Here is a 21591-nt window from a genome sequence, read left to right on the forward strand (position 1 = left end):
ATTATAGTTTTCCATGAAAGATGAAAACAGTGAGGAACAATGAAAGAATGTGTGTTTTTTTCTGTTATTTGTGTGAACTATCCACTTAAAAGGAAGGATTCACAGTATTTCAAGTCTGTCTGAAACAGTCAAAGTGTCCAAAGAACATTGAAACCTGTTTTTCTTGCTGTAATCATTCCTCCTGTTCATACCGAACATTAGAAGATCCCTTCATAATGCACTTACAATGTAAGTGATGGAGGACAAAACTAGTTGATAAACTTTTTGTTTATTGACTGATTGATGACACACAGAGACCTTATCACAGTCGTTCATTATGTTTTAATTAGTACTTACAAAGCTGAGCGTTATATTTAATGAGCTGATACATAAATAAAGTGTTACATATATTGTTAAATATAAGGTTGAGCTAGAGATACTATATTTTCAATGGTTATTCCAGAGTATGTTGAAAACCTTTTGTATACCAATTATCTAAAGAGACTGTCCACCTCATTTGTTAGCCTGTGAGCCTGTTGGACGGAGGGATGCATGGCAGTGATGGCATCAGTACTTTCTGTAACACAGGAAGTTTCTTTTCTCCGTACAGTCTCTGATCTCCATGCCGCTGTTCCCATTCCTAGATAAGGCTCCACATCGCTGATTCACAGGGGGGCAGAGGGGCAGGTCAGAGTACAACATATCTGCTTCATTCACCCACAGCCACTGACCGGCTAGGAAACGCAGGCCTACCCACACCTGGGAAGAAGAAACAAACTATAAGACTGAGTAAATGATACTTATTTGTTCTTTTTACCTTTTGCGCTTATCACCATTTATTCTCTCAAAATTTCTGTGCTTGCCTTGTGATTAGCGGGTAACCTGTCCATGGTGTACCCATGTTAGTTAGGATAAGCTCAAGTCTTCCTGCAACCCTGCATTTATATATATAAAATACTACTCTCAGACATTATAAACAAAATGATTAATGGAAAAATGTATCTGCAGATTAATAAATAATGAAAACAATCTTTGGTTGCAGCCCTAGAGCAGAGAATAGCTGAGGTGGTAGCTGGTTTGAAGCAGAGTTAGAGCTTATTGTAGGCACCATCTCATCCATTTGGAGCCAGGACCTACTAAAAAAGGAGTGCACGTTGTTGCCTTTCACATTCTGGTAACACGCCCTGCTACCTCGAAAACAAGTTAACATTAGCTTACCCAAGCTAGCACCAAGTATTGCACACTCTGACTAACGTTAGCCTCTTGAGCCAAATTGTGCACAGCAGGTATCATAAAGAAGTAACATTAAACTTAGTGAAATATTATAACAATAAACCAACAATGAGTCCCAGAGCCGGGGAGAGCAGCAGGTGAGCCAACTGTCAATCACAGCTGTCAATCAACACCCACAAGGCAGACATCAAAGCTACTGTAAGTCTTCAAATCTGATTAATGGAGCAATCATTTCCAAAATGACAACCAGCACAGTTGTGAGAGGGCCTGAATTTAGAGATTGAGACCAAGACGACTCGTTGAAAACGATTGATTAAGTATTTCTAGAGAGAAGTAGAGGCGTTTCGAAGGGGAGTCAGTTGGGGCTTCTAGCTGCTGCATGACCTCCACACGTAGCACCTATAACACAGATTTCATGCCAGCATTTCTTATAAGAGTTGCAGAATATATATAACACACCCTGTCAGTGATGGCCTCCTGGATCTTGCTCATCACGTAGTCGTAGTCCTGTTCGGGCTGCACGCTGACCAGGTCGTAGCGTAAGTAGATTTGACTGTCCAGGGATCGGCAGTGCTCGAGCGCCTCCTCCCAGGTCTTGTCCTCCTTTACCAGGACCAGGTTGTCCCAGAAACAGACGAAGGGAAACCGGTCGGTACAGTTTTGGGTGGCCATCTTTTTATACACAGAGGAGATGGTGACGCAGTTGCCTTTGTCCTTCGTCTCACCTGCTGTCCAGTTTCTGTAGCCAGACACCCCGGAGCTCCATTTCCATGCCTCACCTGCAGACAGATGAAGGTTCAGCATCACAGAAGAGGTGGTTTTCTGAAGCAGTTTCACATCTTTTGTTTTATAATTACAATACATGAGCTAACGATGTGTAATGTCAGAGGTGACGCTTGTAGTTCTGAACCTACAGAGAATTATCAGTGACTCTCCAGCTCCTCTCGGCCTTACTGAGCTTTATAGTGAGTTGCAGCTCATTGTTTAGCTGTCCGGCTGCAACTTTATTGTTTTGGTTCACTCTCAGCGCTCTCATAGTGTCTTTTCAGAGAAAAATCTGTTTAAAACAAGCCACTGTACACTACCTGCTCAGCACCAAACAGCAAACAGACACAGTTAGCTGTAGACTAGCTGGTGAACATAGTGGAGCATTCCCTCAGGAGTTGGTAGAGAGCAAAATAAGAGCTAAAAGAGAGTTAATATTGGAGGTATATTCAGCAGATGGACAGAAACACGACTCCAAATGAATGATAATGTTCCTTCGTAACTGCTGGATGTTTAAATAAGCAACTGTTTACCCAAAAAAGTTCAACATCTAAGTGAGTGTTATGTTCACTACTCGTTTCTGTTGTCCCCATGTGGGCAAAACATTTCTTAATGTTCATGTCCTGTCAGAATGATGATAAATATAATAACATATTATAATAACTTGAAAATTGTACATTGCATCCACTTTCAACATCCAAGTTGCAATTATGACTAGGACCTTCCGATTTCCCTGAAAGCTCTGATATATCAGCCTTGGTGCTTCTTGGTACAGAAGTTCCTGAAAAATCAAGACAATGGGGACGCCTCACATAGATCAGTTCATCATTCAATGAGATTAAATCCATATTTACTGGTGGTGGTGTTATATTGACAATGCATACTATTTCAACCCTCACTCAACGACTTTTGTAATCACACAACAATCACTAGTCCTGTTACATGAACACTCGCATGGGAATCTGTATCTCTACCATCCATACCATATGACATGAACACGGGAATGACTTGCTATTTGAGGGGTTTTTTTTTTAAACTCACCCAGGCATAAATTACTGGACTGAATAGAAAGTAATATAAAAAAACAAGCTCTGATTATGAGTCTTTACCATCTTTGTGTAGCCCAATCCAGACCGGAAAGTCTTGTGTTTTGACTGTTGAGTCTATGCTGAGAGCGTATGTTAAAGATGCCAGATCAAAGTATTCATTCTTGCAATACTCCTCGGCCTCATACCACGTCTTCGACTGCGGTATAAATGCATACTCATAAATGTTATATGGGTCCTTGGTACAGATGAAGAAGTAATGTCCTTTGCAATTGCTGCCATAAATCCTTTCAAGAGAAACAACAAAACAAGCAGATATTCCAGTGTTAATTATGTTAATGCTTAAAGGAACATTTTTGTTAATTATTTTACTACAGATACATTTTTTGCACTTATTGCTGTCTATTTTCCTAAATCTGCTACTACATTTAAGAAGAATAAATATGAAACACAACAGCATGCTTATGGAAATGTTGACCAGTAATATACAGTAGATTTGAATTAAATCTGCTTAACATGGAATAACACAGTCTTACAGTCTTGAACAGTCTCACATTACTTTTTGTTGAGCTTGACCAAAGCACAGTCGTGGTTTACATGCGGCTGATCTTCCGCCCAGGATACGGGGCTGTAGCTTTGTCTATTTGACCAAACCCATTGATTCCAAGAGCTGTCAGCTTCGGGTTTACGAAGGCCAATCCATGCAAAATAAGGTTTCAGGAACACACTGTCTGCATCTGACTGCTTGTAGAAGACGGCCAAGTCAACATGGTCTCTTGAGCTTATTGGACATAAAAAATAAAGAGACACTTTTATTTGCAGAAAAGACGTGAGTAAAACTTTGTACAGACAATAATGTTCACCAGAGGTTACATGTTACAAACTCCTAGTGCTCATCTGAATTTTCCTCTGGTGCCAACATGATGTGACATTTGTGGTTTCACATAAAATGTCTCCAACTGCTATTGGATGGATTGCGATGAAACTTGGTTCACAAACTCCTTTGGCGATCTTGTTTCAACTTTTCATTTAACAACATAGTTTGGTCAAACCTTAAATTTGTCCAGTATTTTAAGAGCAAATACCTGCAAGACTACTGACATTCCCATCAGCCTCAGCTCTACTTTATGATTATTGCGATTTAGCAAAATGTTAACATGCTATCATCGACATTTCACATTGTGAGCATTATCATCCTGGTGTTTGCATTGAGGTGCAGACTCACAGAGCTCACAAGGTGATAAAGTGAATTTCTATAATCTTTCTGTTTACGCTGCAGCTTTAAATCACCTAACAGAGACCATGCTTCTTAAAGAAGTCATGCTTTTGTTCATCTTCATCACTCAGTATCATTCTGGTTTTAAAATCTTTTCACTTATTTGATGTAATGTCAAATATTACATGCACACTTTACTTTGTACAATCATAAATGAAAAACTTCTAATAGCTTTTGATGATAATGTGAATAAGAAGTGAACCCTACTTCCTGCAGTGGCTCTGCGCTTGGTCCCATGTAAAATAATGCTGGATGTACGTATACTTTCTGTGCACCACTGATTCCAGTCCAGACACTGTACAGCTGAAGAAGAGGATGACGATGGGTCCTGAGAGGCAGCTCTTCATCATAATTCTGTTGTGAAAGTAACAGAAAGCAGCATAGTTAACCTATAAGAAACTGACTTTCTAATAACTTTATTTGTATAACACCTATCATACAAGAAATGTGCTTTACAACAAAATAAAATTACATAAAACCAAGTGCTTCACATTAAAAAGGAACATAAAAGGATAAAACAATGTTTAAAAATAACAGAAAAGAAATATATAAGATGGTATATACTGCAAAATAACAAAAAAGTACATAGTAAAAGTAGCTAAAAAACAATAAAAACTACATCACACCACGTAAAATGCAACTATTAAAAGAAGTGCAGTAGTGACTGATAGAAGAGCTAATTAAAAGCTAAAGTGAAGAGAAGTTTTTAGCTTTGTCTTAAAAAAAACAAAAAAACTATGCCGTTATATTTAATATTATGCTTGCAGAGATATAACAGTGTTTACTAAAAATCTTTAATCCCTTGAAAAACTAACTGAAAACTTTACCAACCACCTCAACAACCAATAACCAGCTGAGAGTTGTTACCTGTTTTCGTGCCTTGATGTGTCAGTGAGAAAAACACCTGCCGCTGCTCAATGAGCCTCCAGATTGCAGCTGAAGTACTTTTTCGGTGCCACATATCAGTAAAATCATTTGACTAGCAAACACACTTAAATCCAACTATCAGCTCTCTGTCACTGAATGTCCACAAACCATTTGACTGTTAGCAAATGAAGGTGAGATTTACATACGCACATTAAAAAAAATACGATATAAATTTGTTCAAGAGACACGAGGAAGCAGACGGATAACAAGGACATCTCAAACATCCTTAAAATACATCTGCTCTGAATTATTGAGCATTATTTAACTGGATTTAACTATAAAACGAATTTATGGTCATGATACTTTCTAAGAGAGATGAGTTTAGTAGACAGAGGGTAAACAGATGTAAATGGCTTTGCATCAAATAAAACAAACAACTGCACGTGTTGAGATAATCAAGGATGCTCAGTTTGAGTAACACTTCCAAGAGTTTGAATTGTATTATCTTTGTCTCTTATGTGCGTGGTTTCTTGTCTCTCCCCGTCTGTGTATGTAAATGGTGTAATGTGAGTTTCCCCTGTGTGTGAGTCTGTATAGTCAGTCCTCTGGATATGGATATGTTATCAATCCAGCTATCATTTTGTTCATGTTGTATTTCTGTAATTTTACTTTTTTGGTCTATTAAGTACACATATCCATTATCGGTCTATCTGTCTGTCTGTGAAGCGAGCCCTCCTCGGTTGCACTTCATAATGATTCTCCTATTTTTACCAAGTTTTAAAGGTTTTTTTCTTATAAACCCTTAAACAGGTAAACGTACACCAGGAGATACAGACTCTCTAACACCCTGTTAGGATGGTTAAGGTGGGTTGTTTAATTGTATGCGCCTTGAATTGGTAGATCTGAAGCTTGTGGTTGGTCTATACTGTTTAGTATGGGTGATATTAATGATCAGAGAAAGCCAGAATGTATTACTTCTCTTTATCAAATAAATCCTTCAGTTGTTTTTTACCATTATGACAATTTTTATACCTTAATAGGGGCAGCGTATCCTGGTGGAGATACAACAAAAACCCAAAATATATTAAACATATGTGTGGAAATGTTTTACTTTAGGTGCGAATGAGATAACTGGAGACATCAAATTATTTATTTTTTTTTACATCTCATTTTCCACTCCTGCCTGTTTAAGAGTTAAAAAGAGAGTTTTACTTTATATAAATTAAGGGTCTAACAATGGAGGGTGTTTTTTTTAGCTGTACAGACTCTAAAACCCCCTGAATTTGTGATCGTGATAAAAATTCACTTGAGACAAGTCTGACATCACATCATAAAATTATTTTGTCATGCATCATCACAATCACAAGGTTCACATAACAAAATAATCTACCAGAAATATGCACATGCACATATTTGATATTTGATTTTTGCTAATGTCTGTTTAAACACAGCTGGAAGTTGCAATGTAGTCGTCTCTGGAGGATGTGAATATGACTTCACAATCCTGCTGCTGTTCCAACGCTTGAAACACATCAACTCTGTGAAAAAAAAACTTATTTCAAGCCTTAATTGCACTTGAAAGTTTTTTAATTTAGGAAAGTAAATTTAACTGATGACATCACATAGTGCAACTCACCAGACTGCACTATTTCTTAGTGATAAATAAATCAAAATTCTTTATATTAAAGGTTAATAATGTATCAATTTATTCTTTGATACCTTTTCAACTTTAATCACAGTGCAAGTAAAGTCTGAATTATACCTGGAACAAAAAGAAGACAGTCATTAGTGTGGAGTGGAAGTATAAAGTAGCAATATATGGAAATACTTGAGTACTTGAGTTAATCTACTTAGTTACTTTCCATCACTGCACTCACCTGGACAGGACATGCTCCTCTCCAGCTGCTTCAACGATTCTCCTGTCAGCATGCAGATCTCGTCCCTCAGCCGGCGCTGGCCGTCCAGAGTCAGGTGCCAAAAGCAGGACTTCCTCTTGCCATCTCTGCACATCTGGTTGCAGGTTTTGCGGAAGCTGTTGTTGAAGCACAGGTTGTGTCGGATGGTGTTCTTCCAACCGTCAGGAGCCGTCTGAAAGAAGGGGAAGTGCTCTCTGGGAAAGGACATAATGGAGGACTATGAGAGAGCTCAAACCCCCCAAAAAACAGGCTGTGGTACCACATGTTGCTCCGATATAAATGACACACAAGCCTGTCGATTGAACATTTTGGAGCAGAGCATTTTTGACCTATCCAGAGTTAGGTTTAGCCTAGCTTAGCACAAAGACTGGAAGCAGGTGGAAACTGCAACTTCAAATGTGTCTATTTGGTCAAATATTTGTTATATTTTCTCTCAGCATTGAACCTTAAATTTTCATATAAAATCATTATGTTTTGTTTCTTCCAAATGATCAAATTCTGACCTGGTGAAGTTGTAAATCTGCTGGACTTTGAGGCTCCCGGTGTGGCTGCTCTTCAGTGCCAAAGCAATGAGGATGCAGTAATTCACTGGCGGACGAGGCCAGCATCCTGGCTTCAGGGTTTTATTGTCCTGCAAATGAAGGTCTATTTAAATCTGGTCTTAAATACAGTTTTCTAATTTAACATTTCTAGAACAGAGTAGAGGTTTCTGGCACAACTTCACCTACTTCCAAGGCGCATCGAAAAGGGAAGAAGTCTAAAAAAAGGTCAAAGCTCCTGCAACAACACTAGCTACCCTTTTTAAACACAGTTAATAATAATGACACTGATGAAAGCTGCAAGCTGAAACTCTTGAAAAGGTCACTCGTACTTGGCGTGTACTATTTCACAAGGATATCTGAGGAGGTGATTTGAAGAGGAGGTGATAGGTGAACTCTGCGTCACACTGAAGGAAGCTGAACCTGGCCAGAGCTTCACGTCCTCACCCTGACTTTTGTGTTTCTCCCCTTTCGTCTGCTCTTGGTTGATCGACAGGAGGCGTCCTCATCCTTCATCTAACAGTCAAGGACAAAAAAAACAAACAAACACATCAGCACATCGATTGCTGTTTGAATAACTAACTCAACTTCCGCAATTTTGCGATACTTGTACTTATATTTCAAATAGAAATATTGTTGTTGTTTTTTTTACAGCTTTACATACAAAACATATCAATTGGTAGACAATGGTGCCATATATACACGCACATATGTGTTTTATTAGTACAACTTTTGGGTATTATTTGCATTAAGTTTTTTCCATTGGATAGTTACAGATGTATTTTCTATGCGAGGTTATGTGTGGCTGTCTTAAGTGTGGATGAAGCTGCTGTAAACCAACCAATTTCCTGTGAAGGATCAATAAAGTATATCTATCCATCCATCTATCTATCTTTCTATGGTTAGGAAATATTCTACCAACAGTTCATGAAACAGTTACCTACATAATTAAAGTGTAGCTTCTAAATGAAGACATCAACAGTAAGGATTCAATAATATGATAAACATTGAAGGAGACATTCGTCATAATGGAGATAATGATAACAAACGATTGGTTGGTTATCAAGTAATTTGCATCGGTGACATTGTGAAACCAACATTCCAAAAACCACCCAAATATATCATGGACTGATGTGTGTTTCTGTTATCTTTCTTTTGATTAATTAACATGAATCACACACAGGCAGGTAAAGTATAACAGACAGACTGTAGATGTCTGTAGTGTATACCAGGTACTCAGTGGAGGACACAGAGTGCTGCCGTTTCTCCTGGAACATGTGGAGCTCTGTGGAATGAGGACATTGGATCTCTGCAGGCATTTGGATTTCCCCTGCATGTTCACAAAGATGATCTGCTGCACTTTCTGCATACTGGATCGGGCAGGCGATGTTAGGATTCACCAACAGCCACAAGTTTGGCTTCACAAAGGTGTCTGATGGGCAGAAAAATCAGGCCAGATATAGAAGGTGTTACAACGATCAGTTCAGTGTTTATTTGGTGAATTAGAAAGAAAGAGGTTGTTCTGTTATTCCAGAATAAACACAAGGTTTCAGGAAAAAACTGACACTGGTAAAATAAAAAGTAGAATTTATCTGACAGTTGAATAATAAAGGATGGTGGCTGAAACAATGTAGACTTTAAAAATATTGGGGGGATAAAACAGCACATTTTGATGTAGGAAATACATGCAATATACATGTCAAAGGTGCAGTGTGTAGGATTTACTGGCATCTAGTGGTGAGGTTGAACACTTCCCCTCGCTCTCCCCTTTAAAGGATGTAGGAGGATCTATGGTCGCTACAAAACTCGCAAAAATTGCATAAGTCCAGTGTTTGGTTTGTCCGTTCTGAGCTACTGTAGAGACATGGCAGTGCAACATGTTGGCCTCAATGGAAGGGGACCTGCTCCCTGTGTAGATATAAAGGGCTCATTCAAATGTGACAAAAATAGGATTCTTAGTTTGACAAGATTATACACTTATTCAAACATACTTATTAATATTATATCCATTCGATTAGATGGCACTAGATTCTAGAAACTGCACCTTTAAGTTTTATTGATACTTCTGCATTAAAAAGGGGTACTGCAGCTATGTGTAGACTAGCTGACGATGCTACAAACATCTAACTACACATCAGATTAGATTTTCACTTTGCTTATTAGACTCTTCATTCAGTTTAAAGATCATAGCATAGCAGTCATTGACTATGTGGTTTGTTCACTTTTCCACCTTTTTCCCTGTTACGTCATCGTCGAAATGTACAAAACTGGTCTATATAAGCATATAAATAAATAGTTCAGCAGGCTATTATGAGTTATCCGATTATGATTGTTTCTGTAGCTTTAATAGGGAGATAGAGTCCTGCCAATCATGGCTGGTGTGCAGTGAGAAGCTCTACTGCTAAAAGCTACTGATTGGCCCCAGTGACAATGGATATCCAGTAAGGTCGGTTCACTTTGACACTTGATTCATTGATAAAGATTTGAGACCTCTACGATGTGATTGATCGGCACTAGCTGACAGTGTTTTCTCTGTAAAAGTGGAGACTGCTGAGAAGAAGCCAGGAGGAGAAAAAGCTTCATCTTTTCAGTAACACACATCAAGAAAATAGGATTAATCTGTTAAGTGTTGCAGGAAACATCAGATATTGACCTTTAAATGAAAATCTACACCATGTATATCTATGACGGGACTCCTGTTAGGCCTCAAAGATGCACCATGCACCTTTAGTGAGAAACAGAAACTCCACCAAACACTTGAGGGATGTTCTCAACTTAATCTCAGTGAAGAACTTGATGTTTTTCCCTCCACTCTCCACTCACCTGAAGTTTTATCGTACCAAACGAATTCATCTTTTCTTCTCGGGGCTCTTGCCGAGGGTCTCTGCACCACATATTGATCGTTCAGTTTGTCATCTGTCATCAGTGAGAGAAACACACAAACATCACACACTGAAAAACTTCACTTCCTGCACTTTTAAAACAGTCGACTCAACATTCAGACACCATCCAAAGTTCATGAATATAATAAGAAACCGTAAATGGGATTTGTTTCTAATTGGGAAAGTTTCTCTCATCATCTTTCATGTTCTAATTGTAGCATCAGGTGAGTCCTCGGCTGTTTTCTGTGCTGTCTGGAGTGAATAAAACCTGACAGATTTGATCTGAAGCGAAACAGCAAAGAGGAAAACTGTCACCATGATAAAACTGGTCGGTGGTTGTTGCCAGTTTCAGCTCCTTGTCCATGTCCCAGTCCGTCAGGCCCACAGAGCAGTGCAGGTCAAACAGTCGAGCTTTAGTTTTCAGGTGTAAAGTCATGGTTGGATGTGTTTTTTTGTGGTTTGTTTCCTCTCAGTTTTACTAAAGCTCTTTGATATGTTGAGGCAGGTTAACTGACAGACCTGCAGGCGGCTCACACAGCAGCTGGAGCCGAACATCCTGATTGGACCCAATTACACCCAAAGAGAGTTCAGCTTGTATTGAATCACTCTTAAAGGTGAATATTTGCACCTGTAGGTAACAAATCGGAATTAAACTACTACTTTCAAATTCAGATTGAACTTTCTGAGACACAATCTGAAAATGTCTAAGTGGCTTCAGAGCATCATGATCATTATTTGATTGATTGATCACTTGTTTCTTAGTTTTGTTTTCCTGTGTGACCAAAAAAAAGGTTGAAAAGTCTAAAGCCTGAAAGTTTTAAAACTAAGACCTTAATTTTAGGTATTTAGGTAATGTTGTTTGGTTGGTCCATCACTTTGGTCCAGACTGAAATACTTCAACAACTCTTAAATATTAAAGTTTTATACAGACGTTCATGGTACTCAGAGGATCAATCCTTTGACTTTATCTTGAGTATCACCTTACATCAGTATTTTAGTTAAATGTCCCATGGATGGCTTGTTGTGAAATCTGCTACAGACATTCATGTCCTCCTCACGATTAATTGAAATAAATTTGCTGATTTAAGTTTTCTTCTGGCACCAAGTCAGAATTTAAATTAGTCAAACCCTTTTTAGCCAAATACCTGCATAATTAATGACATTCTCATCAGCCTCAGTGCTAACTGTCTGTTAGCTGCTAAAATACTGAACTAAATATATATATTTTAAATGTAATCAGTTTTATTGGATTCATTCCTCTAATCGTTACTTAGTCTGAACTTGTTTCAGTTTGCATTTGTACTATATTATCAGCTTTTCAGTCATCTGTAAAGCACTTTGAGTTGCAACCTGTATGAAAAGTGCATTACAAATACAGTTCTATTGAGTTTGAAGTAAGATGGTGAAAATAATTAAAATTATACCAGCTGGATGGAAACATATTAGCTTTGCCACTGTGAGTATATTAGCATCTAGCTTAAAGTACTGCTGTGCCTAATTAGCCTGAGAGATCTACCACCATCGATATAATTTCCTTTTAGAGAAATAAATTAATCTTCATCTCACAATGTGAACACTTGGATCACATTTAAATGTTCAGATATTTTAAATTACAAGAGGTTCTGCTTGTTTAACGCACAAATAAGAAACCATCTTACAATTTCAGCTGTTTTGGGTCCTTTTTTGATACTTGCTGATGTAGAAAACTATGAGCAGAATTACAAAACCTCCCTCCAATCACACATAAACATATTAAAACAATATTTTTACATCAAAATTTCATAGATTTTTTGCTTCTGAAAACTGACTTTTTACTGTTTACTATCTACCACTTCAACCACCAGAGAGAAAATTCCCATTTCAAACCAAACTTCTGAGTTTCTGCAGAGTTGCATCAGTGTTTAGTCTGTTTTATTTTTTCACATTTACAATAACACATTTCACAAGTAAGAAACAGATCAAAACGGCGACAAATCAATTTGTACAGCATGAGAAGAACAAAAATCATAGTCATATATTTAAATATCTATATATCCTTTTTTTTATAGTTTAAACATTACGTCTGTCATATACTCACTCACAATATTTTGCCTCATTCCAAGAGTTCAAGAGATCGAACAGGAAGCAGTGACGGACAGAAAGAACTCCCTGTTCAAGCTGGACTGTATTTTTTAATATCGTACAACAATCTAGTTAAGACGACAAATCGGGTGGGGCTCACACACTTTCACTCGTTATGTTTTTATGGGGGGGGAAAAACCACAGTAAGACCAGACATGCTGACAAAACCTAGCACTAAAACAAAAATAAATACAGGTTATATAGAGCCTGGCGGTGGCTGGTACTGAGGAGAGGAATGTTTTCATGTCCACTTGTTGGAGCTGGACGATCTGAGGGTCATTAATTTTAGTCTTTTTACTGATTTTGGTAGGTGTTAAACCCAAAAACAAACAATATACTGGACTTTATGTTTCATTCGTCTTGAGATGAACGTGATCTCAAAAAAAATGTGATTAGGGTTTGTGTGCTAGGAGTTCAGGGGGGACAAATCTAATCTAAACTTCACCTGTTGTTCCACTTCAGTGTTGCAAATTCTTCTTCAGGTTTATTTTATCAGGCGGACAGAGCACGCTGCAAAAAAACAACACACTGAGCCCCAAAAGTTTAGACAGTCAGAGGTGAGTGTTTGACAGTCAAATGAGCCGTCTCCTTTTTAATAGGACAGCTTACCTGGGGAGCTGATTACAACACGCCCCAACCACCTCTCTCATATTCTTCTTTTCTAGTTAAAAAGTTGATTATTTGTTACACTTCTTAAGCAATAATGAGCCTGACTGGAGCTTTAAAATAACCAACTCACACCAACGTGTAAAGAATGGAGGAAATTTAGCATTGAGGCATCAGGGAACTTTAACACCAAGGTGCGATATTGGAGACACTGTTCAGGACAGGACCGAATGAAATGCCGATGGGATGAAGGAGTTGGGGGTTCAGGAGGAGTGTGGAGGGGGGCTCAAAAGATGGGAATGTAGTTGTCGATCTTGGCGCGGTGCCTCTGAGCGATGCACTCGGCGATCCAGACGATGTTCCTGCACTCCTGCTCCTTCAGCTTGACGTAGGCGTAGAAGACACTGAAGTGGAACTGGTTGAGGAAGGCCAGCTTGTTCAGCTTCACCTGCAGAGGAGGAAGAGGAGGAAAGATATAGAAGAATGATCAGTGTACAAACATCACAACACTGACAATGACGGGAACACTCATTAGACCTGTCGCGATAAATACCTTTGTTGAAAGATATATTGTCCCAGAAAAAATGGTGATAAACAATATTGTCATTTTGTCATCATTTTAAGCCACAATTAACATGGTAGTATTGGTTCAAATACCATACGTTTCTAGAAATGTTAAGAGCCACTTTCATATGTTGAGGCGAATGTGATGGTCACAAAAATCATTGACACTAACGTCAGTGCTAACCCATTCCCTTGGGCCACTCGACGACTTTAGGGAACTATTTTTTTCTGAATTGAACATTTTAAACTTATTGAAATTATGTCTGCTGTAAACCATGTTAATCACTGTGTGCTGAATACAAAGAACACAGATTTAGATGAAGACACTCCTAATGCAAAGCGATAACTCAAGTTCAAATACCTGTAAAAACTAGTATAACCAGTATAAGTAACTTTCTCTGCTTGTGTGTGTGTGTCACCTCGTGCTCGAAGAAGCGATCCTCCAGTGTTTTGTCTCCTGGGTTGCTGCCGGCACCTTCAAACAGCAGTTTATACTCCTGAGGATGACGTGAGCAAACGATCAGACACAGTGACACGATGCTAAGTCATAAACTTCATGTGGAACTTTATTAAACTTTATTAAAACAGTGACACAGAAACAACTAGGAATAAACTGGAGAGAAAACACACATTTAAGACTGAAAAGCCTCAAGAAATCTTCAAAGGTTCACTGGCATTCAGACTTACAGGATAAAAATCAGCCACAGCCTTGACCTGCTCGTAGTCATCAGCCCGGGCCAGCTGAGCAAGGCCTTCTGGGTAAAGTTTGCCGCAGTGGGGGAAGAGCTTGGCGCGGTCCTCTTTGGACAGCTCTGTGCCAAACGAGTTGATGGTGATGATGAAGGCTCTCCTGTCGGCCTCGAACTGCAGAAAGAGACAGGAAGGTCAACATGAAAACTAGACCCACTTTCAGCACAATACTGCTCCGATATAATGAAGCAGAGTTTGACAGTTTATGTTATTTCTTTGGGGAAGGAAATGACATAAACTAACCACACAAATTATGTTGAAAGAAAAAAATAATGTTCTGTGACAGAAAGGAGGAGGAGCTATAATTTTAGAGAATTTAACCTATTTGAAACTCCTATTTTTAATAGCTATATGGAAGAGGAGGTTCTGTGTTGAACACTGGATGAATATTTGGGTTGTAAATAACTTTGTGATACTTGTTAATAAATTATATATGCGTTAATGGAGGAATAGTGATACAAAAAGGAGTAGGAATTCATAAGTATGTCATTCTTCCTACTTCTTTTCCAACACTGTTATTCTTGTTTTGTTCGTTATCTATATCTGTGTGTTATCCTCATGCTGCAAATAAATACATTCAAATCAAATCAAAAATGTTAATTTAAGGAGCGTGTGTGTGTGTGTGTGTGTGTGTGTGTGTGTGTGTGTGTGTGTGTGTGTGTGTGTGTGTGTGTGTGTGTGTGTGTGTGTGTGTGTGTGTGTGTGTGAAAAACAGCACAGACGACTCACCTCCAGAATAGGACACATGGTATCAGCTGTGGTTCCTCCGAGGTTGGAGCAGAACTTATAGAAAGCTTCCAGATATGCCTGAGGGGACACGGATCAAAACGTCTTTTAAACAACCAAGAAATACACACAATCCTCTCAGATATTTATTAAAATCTTATTAGCTTCAGAAAGAAGATCATGTATTAAATGACATGATATCAAAACAAATCATCTCCCTGTATATTGTCTTAAATTTCTCATGATTTTTAATCTATAGTCCTCTTTTGTCTTCATTAAATTATTTTGCTGTTCTTTCACTTTATCCTGTAAACACTTATTTTTTTAGATAGATGGATAGATGGATAGATGGATAGATGGATAGATGGATGGATGGATGGATGGATGGATAGATGGATAGATGGATAGATAGAGATAGATAGATAGATAGATAGATAGATAGATAGATAGATAGATAGATAGATAGATAGATAGATAGATAGATAGATAGATAGATAGATAGATAGATAGATAACAGCCACATGTAACATCACACAGAAACACATCTCTAACTATCCAATGGAGATATCTGAATAAAAACGTATTACTAAAAATACCCAAAAGTTGTATTAATAAAACAAATATATGTATATACATGTAATAAGTAATGATAACATACACAGTGTGCAAAAAGTGTCAGTAAAAGTGCTCTGCAGTATCTATAAAATATCTAAAAGATAAAACACCTCAAATAAGCTTTACCTTGTAAAGTGTGTTACGGATGATTTCAATGTTCATTTCGTCGAGATCCTGTTCAGATATACAGTCCTGGAAGAAAGCAGCTGAAAAAAAAAGACACAACATATCAAACGTTTGGCACCATCTCCTGTTCGGCAGGAGACATTACTGCTGAGTGTTCACATCCTCTTTAATTTGAACTGCAGCCCATTTAGAAGAACAGTGCGTACCGAGAGGTGTGTCCACCAGAATGGCGTTGTAGAGCTCGGCGGGAGTCTGAGCGATGTTGACCGCCTCCATCTGCTCGAAGCTGCCCAGCGGGTGGCACTTTGGTACCAGCTCAGAGATGGCTCGCTGGTGCAGGGTGCCCGTGATCAGCAGGATGACGTTATCGATCATGTAGCTGTACCTGAGGACAGCGGGTAAGAGGGGAAGAAGTTATTACAAAGAGAAGTCACTGTCTGTCACTGATTTAACCATTTCCTCTTTTTGTTTATTTGAATGATTGTATAGATCTTTAGAGCATGTTTTAACCCCTTAATAGTACATAATACACAGTATACTTTTCTTTACTGCTGATGCTTTTAAAGCCTATGATGTTAAATGTATTTCCAACCATCTGCAGGTTTCAGTTCATTTTAAACATGAAATGTGCCTGAAATTATAGAACATTTAAATCACCTTTGTTGTTCAAATTCACTGTAATGATGGGCTTTGGCAATATCTTTTAATGAATTACTTTTAATTCATATTTTTTGTTTTTGCACAATGTGTGAAATGTCTAAATCATAAATCTGAGTTATTAAAACATGCACAAGTAGATTATTTGTAGTTAAAAAGTAGCAGCTATCTTTTAGCTATTTTGAGTCATGTCAGTTCTCTAATATTGTGAATGTTTGAACTTTAAATAAGGTGGGTTTTCTGCCTCAACACTTCTTTCTCAAAGGATATTTTAACAGAATATTGTCTTTAAACTGGGACTAGTCTTAATCTAAGTCTGAGAAATTGGGCTGTAGTGTATTTTAGAGTTGAATCTATGAGAGGCACTGACTGAAAATGACTCTGAACATTGATCTCTGCTCTCGGTTTCTGTTATTTGACGAGGTATCATCTCTGATTAGGACAGTTTCCGGATCCTGCTCTGTACAGTTTGTCCTACCTGCTGGGTCACTAACGCTAACTAGCAGCAACCTGCAGATATCAGGCTGATGTCTTGTAAAGAAACACAAACCACAGCAAATAAATTAGTGCCTTTTCCTGATCTATTTGTGCTGAAACTGATTAATAAACTAGATGTGCTCGGCTTAGTTGAAGCACCTGGTGCTGATGGTCAGTATCTGTGTGGAATAAATCTGTATTTTATGTGTGATGATGATCAACCTTTCAGGTGACGCAGATCTTTTATTCTTACAAAATTGTCTTAAAAAAATATTTGTTGTTTCAATCCTGCATTTTGCATTAAATCGTGAATCAATCTCAAGCTTGAAAAAACGTTATATTTGATTTCTTGGCAATATCGCCCATTCCTACTGCAATGCATAATGGGCATAAGACACTTAGGAATTTGTCCCTGCTGACATATATGAGGACTAGTGGACAGCAACATGATTAAACTGCCTTCATCATGTATTTATTCGTCTTGTGGGTGAGAAAACGACCGGAAAATGTATGGTATGCTTTGAAAAATGGTTGTCATGAGTGGTGAGTATGTGCAAAATGCAATTAATGGGTTAAAATATGCCTAAAACATCATTAATTTAATGAAGTTTGCTTTAGTTTCTCATCAGAGTTGGAACAAAGTAGCTTACAATAAAATATAATGTATGTCTGATTTTTTTCACTCAACTTCAAAGCAACACACAGGCAGATTAACAGGGTCACGGTTCAAGATGCTTTTTTTTTTTGCTTACGTAATAAAATCCATAAAGCTGGCCAGCGGCTCGTACGACTGGTTCCTCATGTGGCGAAACTCCACCACCATCTTCTCCTTCAGCTTGTCGTCGATGACGGACACGGTGAGAGGAGACGCCTCGTTGGCCAGGAAGCTGCCATAGTCTGTGCTCTGCAGGTGGAGCTTCAGGTCTGCAGAGGAGACACACGGACAGAGAAAAAACAGCTGATTAGAGAGCATCTTTTTTAATATGTGTTACATAAAATTAAGCTGTAAGTACCCTAAAGGATACTGAAATTATATTATTGTGTATCAGAATATGACCCTTGGGGTTTTTTATACAATACTCTACATCATCACTCTACACAGTCTTTTTTTGGGTTGTTTTACTCCTTTTCCAGTTTGTATTGTCCAGTCCTGCAGTCACTTCTACTGATACTTGGGAGATCCATGCCGTCCCCTCATTGACTGTTCAAGTTTTCCTTAAATTATTATTTTTATTTTTTTAAGTTTAATACTGAGAGCCACTGGTTTTTATTATTGTGTGTGTGAAGTACTTAGACTGAGGACGAAATCCATTTTATGCTTTATTGCTCTTCATATGATCATTTAGGGCTACACTGTTTAGTAAAAATGTCCATAATTTCTGATTTATTTTGTTGGATGAATGGTTGTAAAAAAACTTGAGCTGTGTTTCAGGAAGATACACTTTTGCGTGGCTGATTTTGCAATGTAAAATACACTGTGTGATCATTTACAGACTCATAACTCATATCAAATGTCTGCTCAGTTATACAAGAAAACAAGATGTATTTTTGCAATTAAGTCTCAGTTATATTGATGTTTATTAGAAAACTGTCACACAGTTGGTTTAATTATTAAAGTTAGGGTTCATAAATCTGTCTTAAAACAAAAGTCATGACCCCAAATGAACATTAAACCTGTTTTTCTTGTTGTAATCATTCCTCCTGTTCATACGGACAATTAGAAGATCCCTTCATAATGCACTTACAATGGAAGTGATGGAGGACTAGATCCACAGTCTCCTCTGTGTAAAAATGTATTTAAAAGTTGATCTGAAGCTAATATGAAGCTTCAGTCGTCCAAATGAGTCAAATAAAAGATAAAGATCAAGATTACTTTATTGTCATTGTACAGAACATACAACGATATTCAGATGCGCTCAAGATCGGACTCGTATATCAAAATAAATAAATAAAAATAGTTAAGAATAAATAAATGCATCCATCCATCACTCATATACTCTCATCTACACAGCACACAGACCATGCACTCATTCATGCCAGCGTATGCAGTTAAAATGGGATTTTAAAAAGTGTTCATAGATATTATTGCACACTGTTATATAAACAAATTATTGCATATTTTGAGGTGATGTGTACCGGGGGTTTGCTTTCAGTTCAGAGTGCATTATGGTGATGGCTTTGGGATAAAAACTGTTCATAAAGCGTGTGGTGCGTGTTCTGATGGACCTGTAGTGTTTCCTGGAGGGCAGCAGTTCAAACAGGTGATGGACAGGGTGAAATTAATCTTTTAAGGTGTTTTGTGTTTTCTATGTTTCATCGTTACAGTGTTTTTAGTACCAAAGTCTTTTTGTTACTATACTTCCACCACAGCTCAACAGGGAAACACTAAGAGGGAATTTGATGCTAAAAAGACTGTAAATGTGTCAGATATCCACTTGATATGACTAACTCAGACTGCTGGAGCTGAATAGAAGCTTCACATCTTCTTTTAAATGCATTTTACACTAAATGTGGATTTGAAGAAGGTCTTTTAATAGTCAGTATGAACAGGAGGAACGATTACAGCAAGGAAAACCTATTTCACTGTTCATATGGACACCTGACTGCTGGTTTTAAGACACATTTGATAAATTATGAACCTGTCCTTTAACCCAAATTAAATATCTGAAGCAGTCACTTAAATCATTAATAACCATGATCAACCTGGAGTGTCAGTGTTGTAACTAGAGCTAAAACATGCAGTCAAAGCTGTAGTCTTAACGCAATAGTGTACATTTGCAAAAACGTTTTCACTTCCTCTAAAAACCCAAATTAATCACCAATACAGGCCATGAAGGCTTGGTTATGTTTGCCTTTAGCTTCTGTTAGCACTGTGCTAGTTAGCTAAGCTGAATCAGAGGTGAATGATATATTTCTCTTTTAAATCTGAGTAAAATGACGATATAGACATTAATGACAGGTATTGGGTGGCAGTAATACATAATAGAGTGATGCCTAATGTTATAAAAAGTGATATTATTGTGTATATATAAGCAGATTGAATGTTAAATGGCTCAGAATGACAGCTAGCATTAGCAGCTGTTAGCCCTTTAGCTTCCTGCTGTGTCTTTTTGTTTAACTCACCTTCGAGGGTCTCACACTGGACCAGGTTGAGATAGTCTGCTTGGGACAGGATCCCCGCTTTGAAGCCCCTGACTAACCCCTCCAGGTAGCCATTATCCACGTTAAAGTACAGCTCGGAGAAAGGCATCCTGTCCGCCCGTCAGATCAGCTCCGTTTCTGCAGCAGAAGAGTCAGTCAGCTGATTGAACCATGTGACCGTCATCTGATCTGTGTGTGTGTGTGTGTGTGTGTGTGTGTGTGTGTGTGTGTGTGTGTGTGTGTGTGTGTGTGTGTGTGTGTGTGTGTGTGTGTGTGTGTGTGCGTGCGTGCGTGCGTGCGTGCGCGTGTGTGTGTGTGTGTATAGGGCCTACTTGGTTTTAGGGTCAATAAAAATGCACCTAATGTCATCATCACTTATTTTCACTCATCATTCACAGTCAAGAACATCCAACTTGAGACAACTGACTGTGATTCAGATTTTATGTCTACAAAATTTGGCTCAGTGGGTTTGGACAATTTTTTTCTTTTTCATTAATATTTTTGACAGACTGTAGAACAAATATAATCATCATCAACATACAAAAATGCAAACATACATAAAGTTCAGTGTCCTCTTTTGAATGAAAACAAACATTGAGGAACACATCAAAAACGAGAAGACATATTAATATTTTATCAGTATCTCTTACCAGTTTACTAGGGATACACCTGCTTCAATCGAATATAATCTAATAACCTCTAATTTATTGAAACTATTTTAGAGAGGTGTTGATTTATTTTGGAGCAGATGAGGTGATTTACCACCATCTAGTGGCTAAAACGTGGAACCGCATCATGTGATCTGATGTGTTTATGTCATAGATTTGGCGCTTTGCCTCAGGTTGGACTGGTTTGTTAAGTTTAAACTGAGGTGCGTAGCATGTGATAGACGTAATTCAGACACACACAGACACTCAGGCATGAGGAGGAAGAACAATGAGTTTTGTCTATTTTAATGCTTTTTTCAGTGTTTTCTAAAAATGATCTGGATGAGGGTGACAGGTAAGAACACCACTGGAAAAAACAACTATACTGTAAATGTATAATTAACTGTTTTAGACTTTAGGCAGAAATTGTTATGGTAATTTTATTTACTTCAGGCTGAAGATGTGAATATATATTTCCAACATTTGTCTATTACTTTGAGGTTAATGATTTGAATAGTATTTATGCACCTACTCAGGTAGAATCAGCATATGGTTGAAAAGACTCTTCACAACTGGTCAGTCAGCTTGGATGAGGTTGAATGTAGTGTATTTTCTATATTACTAATAATACAAATGAGCAAAAGTCAACAGTATTGTA

General features: G+C 38.0%; 3 protein-coding genes across 4 annotated transcripts in view; all 3 read right to left on the reverse strand.

Annotated features, from left to right (window-relative positions):
* The window catches only part of LOC133982893 (V-type proton ATPase subunit d 1), a 155235-nt gene extending 134798 nt beyond the window's left edge, over window positions 1-20437 (reverse strand). The window contains exons 1-8 of one of the 2 annotated variants that reach the window (XR_009925360.1): window positions 20269-20437; window positions 17898-18069; window positions 16218-16396; window positions 16012-16091; window positions 15274-15351; window positions 14482-14658; window positions 14214-14291; window positions 13266-13678 (exon numbers count right to left, since the gene is read on the reverse strand). Coding sequence is in view for 1 of the 2 variants with exons in the window: in XM_062421796.1 (XP_062277780.1) it covers window positions 13517-13678; window positions 14214-14291; window positions 14482-14658; window positions 15274-15351; window positions 16012-16091; window positions 16218-16396; window positions 17898-18069; window positions 20269-20395 (1053 nt within the window). In the remaining variant the exon portion in view is untranslated. Of the gene's footprint in view, window positions 1-12648; window positions 13679-14213; window positions 14292-14481; window positions 14659-15273; window positions 15352-16011; window positions 16092-16217; window positions 16397-17897; window positions 18070-20268 lie in introns of those variants that run through there. The other variant, XM_062421796.1, reaches the window with a different exon arrangement.
* prc1b (protein regulator of cytokinesis 1b) overlaps window positions 1-21591 on the reverse strand; it is a 291205-nt gene that overhangs the window by 59114 nt on the left and 210500 nt on the right. The gene's annotated exons all lie outside the window — the stretch shown is intronic.
* foxr1 (forkhead box R1) lies at window positions 6900-10939 on the reverse strand. The gene is made up of 7 exons (XM_062434854.1): window positions 10819-10939; window positions 10445-10537; window positions 8851-9053; window positions 8069-8137; window positions 7586-7713; window positions 7044-7276; window positions 6900-6928 (listed from the first exon to the last, which is right to left on the reverse strand). The coding sequence occupies exons 1-7, from the start codon at window positions 10937-10939 to the stop codon at window positions 6900-6902; spliced, it is 876 nt and encodes a 291-aa protein (XP_062290838.1).

Source organism: Scomber scombrus, chromosome 1, assembly GCF_963691925.1.
Source record: "Scomber scombrus chromosome 1, fScoSco1.1, whole genome shotgun sequence".
Lineage (NCBI taxonomy): Eukaryota > Metazoa > Chordata > Actinopteri > Scombriformes > Scombridae > Scomber > Scomber scombrus.